The sequence below is a fragment of the Geospiza fortis genome, unplaced genomic scaffold (assembly GCF_000277835.1).
Source record: "Geospiza fortis unplaced genomic scaffold, GeoFor_1.0 scaffold157, whole genome shotgun sequence".
Taxonomy (NCBI): Eukaryota; Metazoa; Chordata; class Aves; order Passeriformes; family Thraupidae; genus Geospiza; species Geospiza fortis.
The window spans coordinates 9,230,299-9,243,841 of record NW_005054314.1 but is presented as its reverse complement, the minus strand read 5'-3'; the positions used below and the strand labels follow the sequence as shown (position 1 = coordinate 9,243,841).

The 13,543-nt window shown below is 47.3% G+C and overlaps 1 protein-coding gene across 1 annotated transcript in view; it reads left to right on the top strand.

The window, feature by feature from the left end:
• Positions 1–13,537, top strand: part of TRPC5 (transient receptor potential cation channel subfamily C member 5) — a 72,179-nt gene extending 58,642 nt beyond the window's left edge. The window contains exons 7-10 of the mRNA XM_005419892.2: positions 8,992–9,198; positions 9,933–9,974; positions 11,667–11,756; positions 12,432–13,537. Of these exons, the coding sequence (XP_005419949.1) occupies positions 8,992–9,198; positions 9,933–9,974; positions 11,667–11,756; positions 12,432–13,166 (1,074 nt within the window). The 3' untranslated portion in view covers positions 13,167–13,537. The remainder of the gene's footprint in view (positions 1–8,991; positions 9,199–9,932; positions 9,975–11,666; positions 11,757–12,431) is intronic.
• The last annotated feature ends 6 nt before the right edge of the window (positions 13,538–13,543 follow it).

The following is a 13,543-nucleotide window of genomic DNA, read 5'->3' as shown; positions in this document are numbered from 1 at the left end:
AATTTCTGCATGACCTTCCCACTGCTCAGATTTATTTGACTATTAAAAACTGAACTTAACTGGAATATGACTGCAGAAACAAAAAGGTGTCAGTTCCCATAATTTAACTGCAATAAAACCAGCACAATCCCCAGTTCTCTGTGTTTTCTCCAGTATAATATTCCCTGGCCTTCTCATTAGCTATCGTTGCTTCCATCCAAGATGCTGCTGGGAGATGAAAAGTATTTGATATGTATCTATATATCTACATATAACCTAAATACATTGTGGATTGCAGCGCATTGCAAGCCATAATAAAAATTTTAATTATGAATATCTTCTGCACATGGAAGTTATAAATAGCAGAGATGCTAAAGCATGCATTTTCCAAGTACAAACAAACTGATTCCCTGGGGCTGGCAGAAGCAGCCAAGGCTCTGGGCAGGGATGGGCAGTGCCACAGATCCTGGGTCTGCTGGGCTGTCACCCAGGGGGGAATGTCCCTGCTCTCTGCCCCACCTGGCGTGCTCAGAAGCCACTTGTGGTTTCCTTTTCCATTGCAACCAACCCCATTTCCATAATTCCTGAGCCTCTTTGGCTGTGCTCCAGAATGGAGTCCAACTCATAACAAAATGCAGGTCCTGTGCTGTGTCTCGTTGGCATTGCACTGGCCATTCCCAAGTGGGGGGCCTTGGACACTGCAAAATTAACGACATTTTTCCTCACTTCCTCCATTACAGTGTGTTCTTTCACAGGCTCTGCCATGTGGGATCTTCCCCAGCTTTCAGGTTCTGAAGGCTCACAGTCCCAGTGATGGCTTATCTGCTATATAAAAGTGTGCATTTGAGTTTTTTCCTTTCCTTGTGCTGTTTGCTTTCCTAAGAGCCTTGCTGCCTTTTGCCAGACTGTCGCAGACATCTTTTTTGAAAAATCCTTTCCTTAGGATTTTTCCTCCTGAGAAGCTGAGAGGCCTCGGGAACAAAATGCAAACAATGGTTATCTGCTGCTGTGGAATGCAACAGGTGGAGCTGTGATTGGTCTCATGTTGGTTGTTTCTAATTAATGGCCAATCACAATCAGCTGGCTCGTACAGAGAGCGGAGCCACAAACCTTTGTTATAATTTCTTTCCTATTCTATTCTTAGCTAGCCTTCTGATGAAATTCGTTCTTCTATTCTTTTAGTATAGTTTTAATATAATATATATCATAAAATAATAAATCAGCCTTCTGAAACATGGAGTCAGATCCTCGTCTCTTCCCTCATCCTGAGACCCCTGTGAACGCCGTCACACCAGACAAGCTCTTACCTGAAGTCATTTACCTGCATCCTGGTCCAAGAATTCACTTTCCTTGTTTTCCAGTGCTGGTATTTATTTGTGAGCATTTCCTCAGGACCTGCCTCTGTTCCTTTTATGTGCTGGAGCCAAAATTCCCCTGTGTCCCCCTTGGAGCTGCATCCTGGGGAGCTGCTCTCCCTTTCCCCCCACACTGCCCTGCCTGCTGCTGCAGGGGCTGCTCCAGGTGGGTTTTCCCTGATTTTCCTCTGCCAAGGGCTGCCTGTCCCAGGGCACTGCACTGCAGCTGCTGCCCAGGACTTGCCTTGTGCTCCTCAATGCTTTCATCTCTTCTCTGGCTGTCTCATCCCCTAACTGTTCTAATTGCTTTTCCTAATGCTAGGTTGTCCTCCTTTAGTAATTTTTTCTTGTATTATTTTGGAGATTGATCCTATTAAGTTCTTACCCCTCAGTATGTCATCCCCAGCATTGAAAGCAAAGTCATTTGTTGCCAGCTGCAGCTGAATTACCTATGCATTAATTGACTTTGTAGCTTCCTGATTTTCTCACAGACTTTTCCTTTCTATGACATCCTTTCTTTTGAAAAATGTTAAGCACTACTTACGTCAAATAGCCTGCTTGGAATTTTGCTGCTTGCTTCTCTGAGCTTGTCACCAAACCCCCGAGCTCTGCTGATGTTATTTCCAGTTTGCCTGACACATATTACAAAATTAACAGCTTTGAAACAGCACAAGAGTTGCCTGTGTGGAGCTCTGTAAAGATTAAATTTCTCCTGACCCTCTTTCTGCAGTGCTTTCTGTTCAGGACACACAAGGGCATCTTTCTTGTTCTAGCCTGCTTGAAAGCCAGCCCTGATACATTTTCTGTGCAGTTTCCTGCTCTGGGTTTAGCACAGAGTAATAAAGAGGCACGTGGAGAGAGAAATGTATTGAATAGAGCCTAATGACTTCTCTTAGGCTTTGCAGCACTGCTAATTACACAGCAAAAAAGGCACCTTTGAAGTTCCTGTGCCTCTGGGGCAGCCAGCCTCCCTTGCTCAGTAGCCTGCAAGGTAAATGTTCCATCTCCTCCTTCCTTCCTAGAGCGAAGCACGGCTTGGGCACATCCTAATCCTGTGGGGCTGCTGCTGGTGGCTGTTCCTGGGGTGGGACAGCAGCAGAGAGCTGCTCCTGCTGCAGAAATCACTGCAGCTCCTGCCAGCACTCCTGGCACAGCTAGAAAGCGTCCCAGCCCTCCTTGAGAGGCTCTCAGCCACAGCCAGCCAGCCTGGTCCCCAGGGCACTGTCAGAGCCATCTATGGCTGCATCTGACAGGCAGCAGCCTGATTGCCAGCCTAGCCCACTGCCTGTTGTGTAATAAAACACAAGAAAGGCTCACACAGCCCTTCTGGTGCCAGCCAGAGTGATGCTGGAGATCTGTGACCGTGTTCACAGGGGTTCTTGAATGAGGGAAGAGATGAGAATGTTGACTCCATGTTTCAGAAGGCTTGATTTATTATTTTATGATATATATTACATTTAAACCATACTAAAAGAATAGAAGAAAAGGTTTCATCAGAAGGTTAGCTAAGCTAAGAATAGAAAGGAATGATAACAAAGGCTTGTGGCTCGGGCTCTGTGTCTAAGCCAGCTGGGCTGTGATTGGCCATTAATTAGAAACAACCACATGAGACCAATCACAGATGCACCTGTTGCATTCCACAGCAGCAGATAATCATTGTTTACATTTTGTTCCTGAGGCCTCTCAGCTTCTCAAGAGGAAAAATCCTAAAGAAAGGATTTTTCATAAAAGATGTCTGCGACAGAGATTGTTGTAGGTTATTCCTTCCAAGTGGCTCTGGGGAGGATTTGCATCCCAGGAAGTCCCAGAGGAAGGGGCAGGAGCCCTTGGGCACCTCTGAGTGGCACAGAGGAGCTGGAGCATCATGGAGCTGATTATCCTGGCATTGTTTGACAGTGGAAAAGTATGGAAGATCTCAGCATGCCTGGCTGCTGAGCATCAAATCACCCCAGCATTGAATTTCATATAAATATTGGAATTATTTGGGTTGGAAGGGACCTCCAAGATCATCTTATTCTGTGGAGGGACAGAATGTAAAAAAATAAAGAGTGCAGAAGGCAATCTCACCCCTGAGGAGTTGCAGCTATACTACTCACCAAAGATTAGGAACAGGCCTGCCCTTAATAGGCCACAGCTGCGTCCAATAAGAAGATGAGTGGTACAAAAGAGTGGGGTAGGTGGTGGAGAAGAGTGATGGAGTTTGTTGGCTGAGCTGTGAAGAAGAAGGAGTCAGTGCTGTGAGGAGATGCCCATGAGAAATCACCAAGAAGGATGGAACTTTTGCAATAAGATGACACCACCACCCCCTACCATGGACAGGGACACCTCCCACTGTCCCAGGCTGCTCCAAGCCCTGTCCAGCCTGGCCTTGGGCACTGCCAGGGATCCAGGGGCAGCCACAGCTGCTCTGGCCACCCTGTGCCAGGGCCTCACCACCCTCACAATAAAGGAATTTATCTTAATATCTAACCCTGCCCCTGGGAGCTGAGGGTTTGAACCACAGCTCTGCACCAGCCTGATCTAGAGTGCAGGGACACCTGCAAAACCCACAGGGTGCCCAGAATCCATCTCAGCCCTGAGCCAACCAAAACTTGGGGCTATTGTGACTGTGTTCACAGGGGTTTTTGGATGAGGGAAGAGACGAGGATCTGACTCCATGTTTCAGAAGGCTGATTTATTATTTTATGATATATATTACATTAAAACTATACTAAAAGAATAGAAGAAAGGATTTCATCAGAAGGCTAGCTAAGAATAGAATCAGAAGGAGTGATAACAAAGGCTTGTGGTTCAGACAGAGTCTGAGCCAGCTGACTGTGATTGGCCATTAATTAGAAACAACCACATGAGACCAATCACAGATGCACCTGTTGCATTCCACAGCAGCAGATAATCATTGTTTGAATTTTGTTCCTGAGGCCTCTCAGCTTCTCAGGAGGAAAAATCCTAAGGAAAGGATTTTTCATAAAAGATGTCTGCGACAGGCTATCCCAGGGCTTCCAGGGGTGTTAAGAACTTAAGAGCCAGGAAATGGGACTCCCATGCCTTGATTTGCCACAAGCTTTCCAGGGATGAGCTTCAGCTCCTGTGTGCTAAGAGGAATTCACAGTGATTCCCTGCACCAGCTCCCAGGCAGGAGGGAGCTGGAATAACTCCTGGAGAGCTCAAGGAACCTGGAGCCTGTGGCAGAAGTGTCCACCTCATGCAGAAAGCTGACAGCACCTTCCCAGACAGCTGGGTCTGTGTGGCTGGGTCAGGACTCACTGCTGTCATTGGCAAAGTATGACCCAACCTGCATGGCCCAAGGAGGACAAGTGATGGAAATCTTTATAGAAAACATCTCAGAAACTGTAAACAACACATTTTCTACACAGAGATGAGGACGGAGATTAATCTCTGAATTACCATGGATAATTAGTGTAGCAGGTAATCATTTAAAATCTGGCACATCTGTGAATACATCACTTTGACTGAATTAGAAAATATTTGCAACTGCTACAGTGAAATGGCTTCAGCCATCCCACAGGGAAATCTTTGTGGGAGATTAATTCTCACTTCAAATGGCAGAGATTTGCAAGAGGATTATGTGGCCAGGATGACACATTCACATTGTGATAGGAAGTGAGACAGGTTTTTTTTCCTCACAGCAGAGCCAGTCCTGGTTCTTTTGAGTTCATGGATTCTTTGAGCTTGAGGGCTCGGCCCTCTTAAGTGTGGAGTGTTTGATAGCTGAAACGCTGAGCAGTGCTTGAAAGAAAATGGTGACAAGAACAAGGGTGAGAGAGACAGAAGCTCTCAAAGAGAGGACACTGAAATCCCAACTTAGATTCAAATTCCTGAAGCAGCAAGGTCACGCTGGCAAAGCTAGTGAATGTGGGGTTTGAGCTCATTATAAATGTTCCCAAAGAGTTGTCATCTAAGAACACTGCGTGAGGCAGCACAGGGCTGGGAGGATCCTGCACTCACTGCTCAGACTCAGGCAGCTCCCAGAAATGTGTCTCTTGCCCAGGGGCCAGCAGGGGAAACACCGCAAACCTGGAGCACACCTGGTGGGGCCACATTCCCAGCCAGTGCAAGGACTGATGTCCTGGCTGTATGTCCCAGGTGCTCCAGCTTTGAACTGGGTACAGAACAGACGCTGAAGTGTTGTTTTGGTGCTCAGCACAGGGAGGAGAGTTCGGGGAGCTGTAGCTTTGTGTGAGGATTTTATTGCTTACAGCACTAAGGAGAGCTCTAACCAAGAAAATGGTGGTTTCCTGGCACACAAAGACATTGTCAGTAAAATTGAAGCGTCTCGTTGCTGTATATTTCCAACACAAAACTGCTGCCAGGAGCTCTCATCTGATTTGTTCAGGTTCACAAAACATCAAGGTGAATAATTGAGACAGGCTGCGTTTGCAGACTCTGGGGAATTTGCAGCAGCAGAACAGAGAAGGGGAGAAAAGACACTTTGAGCTTGGTACAGAGGGTCTGGTCTGTCTTTTCAGAGAGGATGTGGTGCACTTGTTGACTGAGACGGCACAAGAAGAAATGCAGGTGGGGTGAAGCCAGCGTCCACAGACGCAGCCAGACCAGCAGGGATTTGTTCAGACCAGCCCAAGGGAATAGCCTTGCTGAGCTCCACAGCTCTCAGCTCTAGGACAGCCTGTGTAGTCACAGAACTCAGAATGGTTTGGGTTGAGATCACCTTTTCCAAGCCTCTGCCCTGGGCAGGGACACCTTCCATAAGAGCAGGCTGCTCCAAGCCCTGCCCAGGCTGGCCTGGGACACTCCAGGGATGAAATGTCCCATCCAGCTATTTTAAAAATGAAAGAACAAAAAGTTTTAAAAAAACCCACTTTGTGCAGAAAAGCTTTTTAAGCCTTTTCCTTCCTTTCCCAGAAACAAATTTGCAATCCCCAAGGTAGACATTTGCCTTACCTTCCTCTTCCAACAGCATCCAGCATCCAGTGCCAAACTGCATCAGCCCAGGATGGGCCCTTTGATGCTGTGCTGGAGGAAACTGCTGCCAAGTCCCCACTCCTGATCCCACTCTGACACCGGGCCTTTGATGGACTCTGGTGGAGGGGAGGGGTGGATTTATCACAGAATATCACAGAATATGCTGGGCTGGAAGGCAGCACATTCACACCCACTCCTGTGTTGACAATGAACTCAAAAGATCCGTCTCTATCCAAAATAAGTCTTTGCATTTTCCTTCAGCTCCTGCCTTGCCCAGAGCTCCCCAGCTGCCCCAGGCAGTGCTGCCAGGTTTAGTTCCTGCTCAGCCCCAGCAGGGCTGTGTAATTTAACCCTGGGCTCATGCAGATCTTCCCCTACAAAATGCTGTAGATGCTCAGACCAGCAGCGTGCAGCTGCCACTGGGCTTTTCCTGGTAAAGAGCAGGGGAGGTTTAGCTTGGATACCAGGAAAAATTCCTTTTCCTAAAGATTTGTCCAGCATTGGCACAGCTGCCCAGGGCAGTGGTGTGGTTCCCCATCCCTGGAGGGATTTAAAAGGAGGGTGGATGTGGCACTTGGGGCCAGGGCTTAGTGGTGGCAGCCTTGGGGAATGGCTGCAGTTGATGATCTCAGAGGGCTTTTCCATGAGAAATGATTCTATATCCAGGTGAAGCACAGAAAGTGCAGCTCAGGCCCCTTCTCCCCCCCGTCCCTGGTCCCTCTGGGCTCACCTGGCCTGCAGTGCCCATCGTTCCTCTTGTTTCAGCTCAGGCTGCCCAGACCTGGAAAGGCTCAGGTGGAACGATGGGCATGAGGGAGCTCCCAGGTGAGGGCAGGGAGCAGCCAGCCCTGCTTCTGGAAGGGGCTGAGGCAGAGACTGGTTAACTAAAAATGAGCAGGAGTTGTTCTTTTTTCTTCTCTTTTCTGTCTTTTTTTTAATTTTTTTATTTAATGGTCTCAGTTATTCCAAACTGCTTTTTTTTACTACCCAGGACTTCATTTCCAGCAGCATCAACTCGTGATACTTCACAGCAATGCTGCAGCTCACCTGTTTATGGGGTGTGATGGTATTTGAGGAAAAAGGAGCAGGACAGGTTGCACCTCTGAGCTTCCCTGAGGCTTGCAAAGAGCCCCTGTGGTAAACTGGCAGGGGACAATGATGTTCTGGGCTGGTTCAGACCATCTGCAGAGATTAATGTGCTCCTGGGGCACTGAGACAGTCATTCTAAATCCAGGGCTGCACATAATTTGAATACATTACCAAAATGGAGTTCAGCTGCACCTCACTGTCAAAATGTGAGCATATTTTACCCGTGTCAGGGCGCTGGAGCATGGCCAGAGAGCCAGTGTAGTAATTTTTTGGGTAGATGTTCAGCAATATTTTATTAAACTCCCTGTCCTACACTTCAGTGCCTGCCTGCCAGCACTGCAGCCCAGCACCCCTCGCTCAATAAGCTGCTTGCTCCAGCCTCGCTGAAATCTCCTCAGAAAATTAAACTCCTGCATTGTCCTTTTCTCCCACCTTGTGCTGTTCTTAGCCTGAATCACCGTGGCTCTGGTTTAATCTGGTGTCAGACGCCGTTCGCGCAAATGCTGAAATGTCAGAACCATCAGCTTAGCGCTGCTCTGCAGAGGTAACAACACACACTACACCACTTCTGCTCAGTGTGCTGGTGTCAGCTGCATTCAGCACAAATTATTTCCCCCCCTTTTTTCTGCCTAATGTCAGAATTTCTGCAGAACCTACAAAGCAGTGGCGTTTTTTTTCAACTTTAAAACTAGCACAGAGCAGCACGAGATCTGGTTTGGGTCTCTGCAGCATCTCTGGCTGCAGGGAGCTGCCTCTGCCCTGGTGTGGGAGAGAATATGCACTGTGTTACTGGGTTGGCTCCACCATCATTAAAAATAGACTAAATTTTGCTCCCCAAACACAGTTATTCTGAAGTCTCTAAGGTCAGTCTCTTCCATAGCTCAGCATTCCTTTCCAGGGGACTGTATGGAGCCTGTGTCTGTCTGTGCAGCTGTAAAATGGTGGTGTTAACTTCCCACCTCCACTTTGTTGGGGTGAAAAACACCAGGGCACAGCAAGCCATCATAGTGATAATATAACTACAAAACCCACCAACCCAAGAGTAAAATGTCTCCTGGCTTCTGTAAGGATAATGCAGAGGCAAGATGTAAAATACGGCGCACATAAAATGTGTCATTTCCTTATAAGAGCAGAATTAATGGAGGCTATAAAAAACAAATCAAAAACCACTATGGAAGACCTTTTTTCCCAGGGAAGAATATGAGAATTCATTGGATTTAGACATGAGGAACGGTGGTTTGTGATAATAAAAGTGCTAGCAAAGGGCAAAATAAGAAATGTGTTTTCTTGCTTCTTGCATTGGTGAGCTAATAAGCACAACTTCTTAAGGACAAAGCTGGCCTCTAGCACAGGGAATTCTCCTTGCTGGGTATCGCTCTCCTCTGGCCTCTAGCACAGGGAATTCTCCTTGCTGGGTGTTGCTCTGCTCTGGCCTCTCAGTGGTTGGTATTTTTTCACTCCAGTTACATTTCACACCAATTTTTTGACGCCCACCCCCAGCGAGGGAGATGTAAGGAGTGACACTGCTCTGCATGCAGCTGGGGAAATCCCTCACACCTGCCCTGCTCAGCCTGGCTCCAGGAACAGCTGCCTGCAGCTGCTGATGGTCTCTGCTCTCCTCCCACAGGACCACGCGGACATCGAGTGGAAGTTTGCGCGGACGAAGCTCTGGATGAGTTACTTTGATGAAGGCGCCACTCTGCCCCCTCCCTTTAACATTGTCCCCAGCCCCAAGTCGGTCTGGTACCTTTGCAAGTGGATCCACAACCAGCTGTGCCCAGGAGATGACTCTGACAACGAACAGAAGAGGCACGAAAACCTCAAAACATTCACAGTAAGGAGCTCACAGGCTTGTGCTTGGTTTCTGGAGGGTGTTGGGGATATTCAGGGTTGTGAGGGATCAGCAGGGGGTTGCTGGATCATCACTTGCTGTCTGGGTTTGAAAAGCAGGAGCCTCCTCTGAAATGGAAAATGTAAACCCCCTCCCTCCAAATTATTATGATTTTGAAAGTAAGAAGCTCTCAAACAGAGATATGGGAATAGGAATAACATTTCTTTACTAGGAAAATTAAAATACAAATGCAATAGTACAAACAAACAAAGCCCTGCCAGAGTGAGAGCAGGATCTGCCCCCCTGTGTGTCAGGGGGTGGCACAGCCCCATCCCATGGGGGCTCAGCCCTCCTGCAGTGCCAGCTGTGCTGCTGCTGGAGCAGGGATCCTGCACAAGGCGGGAGTTTTCCTCTGCAGCTCCAGGGCTGCTGCAGATGGGCCTGGGCTCCCTCTGGCAATGCAGGGGGCAAAGGCTGCTGTGCTGCTCCAGGCTCAGATTGGACCCAGGTAGGAATGCTTGGCTCCTCCCCTGGGCGCAGCATCTCCCCATGGGATGCTGGAATTGGATCAGCCCTGCAGGGACACTCAGTGGCCATGGACAGCAGAGAACTGCCCCAGCTCTGACAGATAATGATAGAATACACCCCCAGCTAAACCTGAGGCACTTGCTCAGAGCCATGGGGAGCTCTAAAGGCAGGAGCAGACAGGTGACACCCCTGTGCCTTTCTCTTTCCAGGAACGTCACGCTGACAACCTGATTCAGAATCAACATTACCAGGTAAACTTTTGGGCACATAAAGTTTTTACTTGCTGTTTCTTTCTCCTCCTCATTTTCCAATACTTCAATTCTTGCTAGCTTCCAGAATGTATTTTGATAAGTGTAGGTCCTCTAAGAGGATTTAGCTTATCATGGATTAAAGCATTTCCTCGTTGGAGGTGGACGGTTCAGTAAACCTGTCCTTGCCTTTCAGCCCCTCTGGAACAGTGGAAAACTTGCAGGTATCAATGTGGCTGCTGAAGTCAAGGTCACATCCCCGTTGCCATCAGGCTGTCAGGACATCCTGATTAAAACTATTTCTGCAGCATTTTTACACTCCTGAATTGTTCCTCTCTTGCTCTTCTTTGTAAAGCACCCCTAACTCAGACTGTGCTTGGGATATTCTTTTGTTAGGGACAGCTCAGGAAGGAGGAATGATTCCTTTATTGAATCTTGCTGGTTTGTTTATTCTCAGCCTGCCTGTCATCAAGTACTCATTAAACTCAACCTACAAAAGGATGAAACTTCATTAAAAACACCAGCTTCAGCCCTTGAATTCAGTGGGATGTATTATGCCAGCACGCTGGAAGGAAAAAAATTCTCCAAAATGTTAGGTGGTAGTTAGGCTCCACTGCCAAAAGCCATTAGTAATTTGTCTTACTTAAGACATCTCCTGCTTTCTGAAGAGCACTTTTATCAGAAGTTGGTGGTTAACATAATTAGTCACCTCTGACAACTGACATATGGTGCTTTCTGACTTCACAGCACAGCTTACGGCTGCGACATTGAGATCTCTTAAAAACCTCCCAGCAAAGCCTCACTGCAGACACCATCTTCAGCTTGGTGTTGCTCAGACTTATTTGTGAAGGGGGGAAGATGCAGGGCAGGCTTGGAGCAGTCTCTTCCCTGCACACAACAGGCACAAACAGCCTGGGTGTGTTTTGGCTGGCACAGATCAATGTGCAAGCTCAAAGCACCAGTTTGCTTCCATGAAGCCATCAGGGAGGGACATGAGCAGAGCAAAATGGAGCTCATCCAACCAAAAACACGGGGTGTAGCAGACAGGTGACACAGAGGAGTGAGAGTCCCTGGAGAAGTCACTGGGAGTGTGATTTGGCCCTTCCAGTGCTGCCCACGGATGGTGCAGCCACCCTTAAAGGAGTTTCTGCCCTTGGGGAACACTCAGGCAGCTGCAGATGTGGTTTGAGGTGAATATCCATTGACCCATGGGATCCTGGCTGTTCTTCACATTATTTATTGCTAACACAGCCTCCTTGGCTTCAAATACTTGATAAACCACCTTCAGATGCCAAATTTAGCCCATCACGATACGCAGTGTGCGCATGAGATTGGTAATTGTAAAACCTTTCAGCAGCTGAGATTAAAGAGCACATCCAAGAACTGCTTGGAGAGAGCACTCCAAGATTTTTTTTTCTACATGACTTGCACATCTACAAACCCCAGCACAAAGCAACTGCTTTGCCTTTAAAACCGAGTTAACAGCTAAAAACTGAGCATCCATAAGATGGAAGCTGTATCACCCCTTCCCAAGGTTTGCTCTGCTTAAAAGGAAGCATTTTGTTTCTGGTGGTGAGTGGTTTTTAACCAGCAGAGTCAGGACAGCTGCTGTTGGCAAGAGCTCAGGGAAACACAGCAAGAACAGAGTTTGGGCTGATCCAACAATTGAATCCCTTGGACTGTTTCCTATTCCAGGAAGTGATAAGAAATCTTGTGAAGAGATACGTCGCTGCAATGATAAGAACTTCCAAAACCAATGAAGGTTTAACTGAAGAAAACTTCAAGGTAATTTATTATTCCTCAATAATAATTTATTTTATTAATTCAAACAGCCACTTGCAGAGCTTCACTAACTTGTTAAGGTGATTTGTGATGTGTGGAAATAGGATTGTGACTGGAGCTGGGAATGTATCTGATGGGTCTGTGGGGTTTTGTGGGCAGAGTGAGTTATTATTGAGTGTCTTCCTATATGACCACCTCCCATATTTTAATATACAATGTGCTATGCAGACAAAAGCATTGGAAAAGAGTAGGAATGAAATATGTGATTTGAGTGAACATCACATTCCCAATCCTAATGCAGACAGAGCCAAAGAATGGGTTGGGGTTGGTGGATGTTAAGAACATTCACCAACAAATGTAAATTTGGGCCTATTAGTCAGACAAGATTCCTGCCATATATCAGCAGTTTTCCCTTTTCTGTAACTTTTTTATCTGACTTTCTGGGGTGTGCTGGGGGGGTTGATCAACAGGGCCAGTCCCCAGCCTTTGGAGACAAAAGCCTTGTCCCCAGTTCTCAGCACTGCCAACACATTTCTGTGTGACACTGGACATGGGTGTGACATTCTTGTGTGATTTGGTACCAGCCACTGGCACAGCTGAGCCCTCCCGAGGGAATGTGGTCATTCTTTCATGTCAGATAAAGCTGCTGGGAATAACTCCTGTCTTCTCTTGCCCCAGGAATTAAAACAGGACATCTCGAGCTTTCGCTATGAAGTTCTTGACCTCTTGGGCAACAGGAAGCCCCAGAGGAGAAGTTACTCTACCAGCAGCACAGAGGTGTCCCAAAAGGAGGAGACAAACGAGGACAATGCTGGAGAAAAACCCAGAGCCAAGAGCGTGTCCTTCAATGTAGCCAACAAGAAAAAGGACTTCAATGTGTCTGCCCTGATTAAAACCATGTCTGGGATCAACATGGTGGAGGAGAAGCCAAAAAGCAATGGGATCAGCAAGCGCTCCTTCGTGCGCAACGGGAACCGCGTCCAGAGACTCTCCAGCGCCAAGAAGGAATCCTTCAAGAGGCTGGGCCTGCTCTTCTCCAAGATGAACGGCCACGTCCCCGAGCCCAGCTCAGAACCCATGTACACCATCTCAGACGGGATCATCCAGCCACACTACATGTGGAAAGACATTAAATATTCTCCCATGGACAGAGAGAGAGAAGAGAATTGTTCCAAAAGTGAAATTAACCTCAATGAGGTGGCCTACAGTGGGAACACGAGACTCACAGGACAGAGCAAGGAGTGCCCTGTGGTTTGTACCAGTTCCCTTCACTGTGCTTCCAGTATTTGTTCCTCTAACTCCAAACTTATAGACTCGTCAGAGGATGTGTTTGATTCCTGGGGAGAGGCCTGTGACTTGTTTATAAACCAGTGGAAAGAAGGGCAGGAGGATCACGTTACCACTCGGCTCTGAGCAAAGCTCTCTTAACTCTCACTGCAAAACTCACCCAAGTATTGGTAATTGTTTGCTCTCATCTGGTTCAGCATCACTGTTTCCTTTCTGTCCACAGGTGAAAAAAAAGTGTAAACCTACTTATGTTATAGCCTATTTTATAGCCATCTGCACCTTTTTTAATTTACTTTTTTTTTTACACTCACTAATACTAAACGAATGGTTTCACCATTTATGAGGTTGCCATAAACCACAGGAATCCCTCTGGATGCAGTCTTAGTCTCCAAACCGCACAGACTTGAGGCATGCAGGTGGCTGAGGAAAGGATTTCTCCAGTGCTCCCATCATCATCCCACCCCAGCTGGGTTTCAGTGCTGCTGTCCAGCACCATTGGCTCT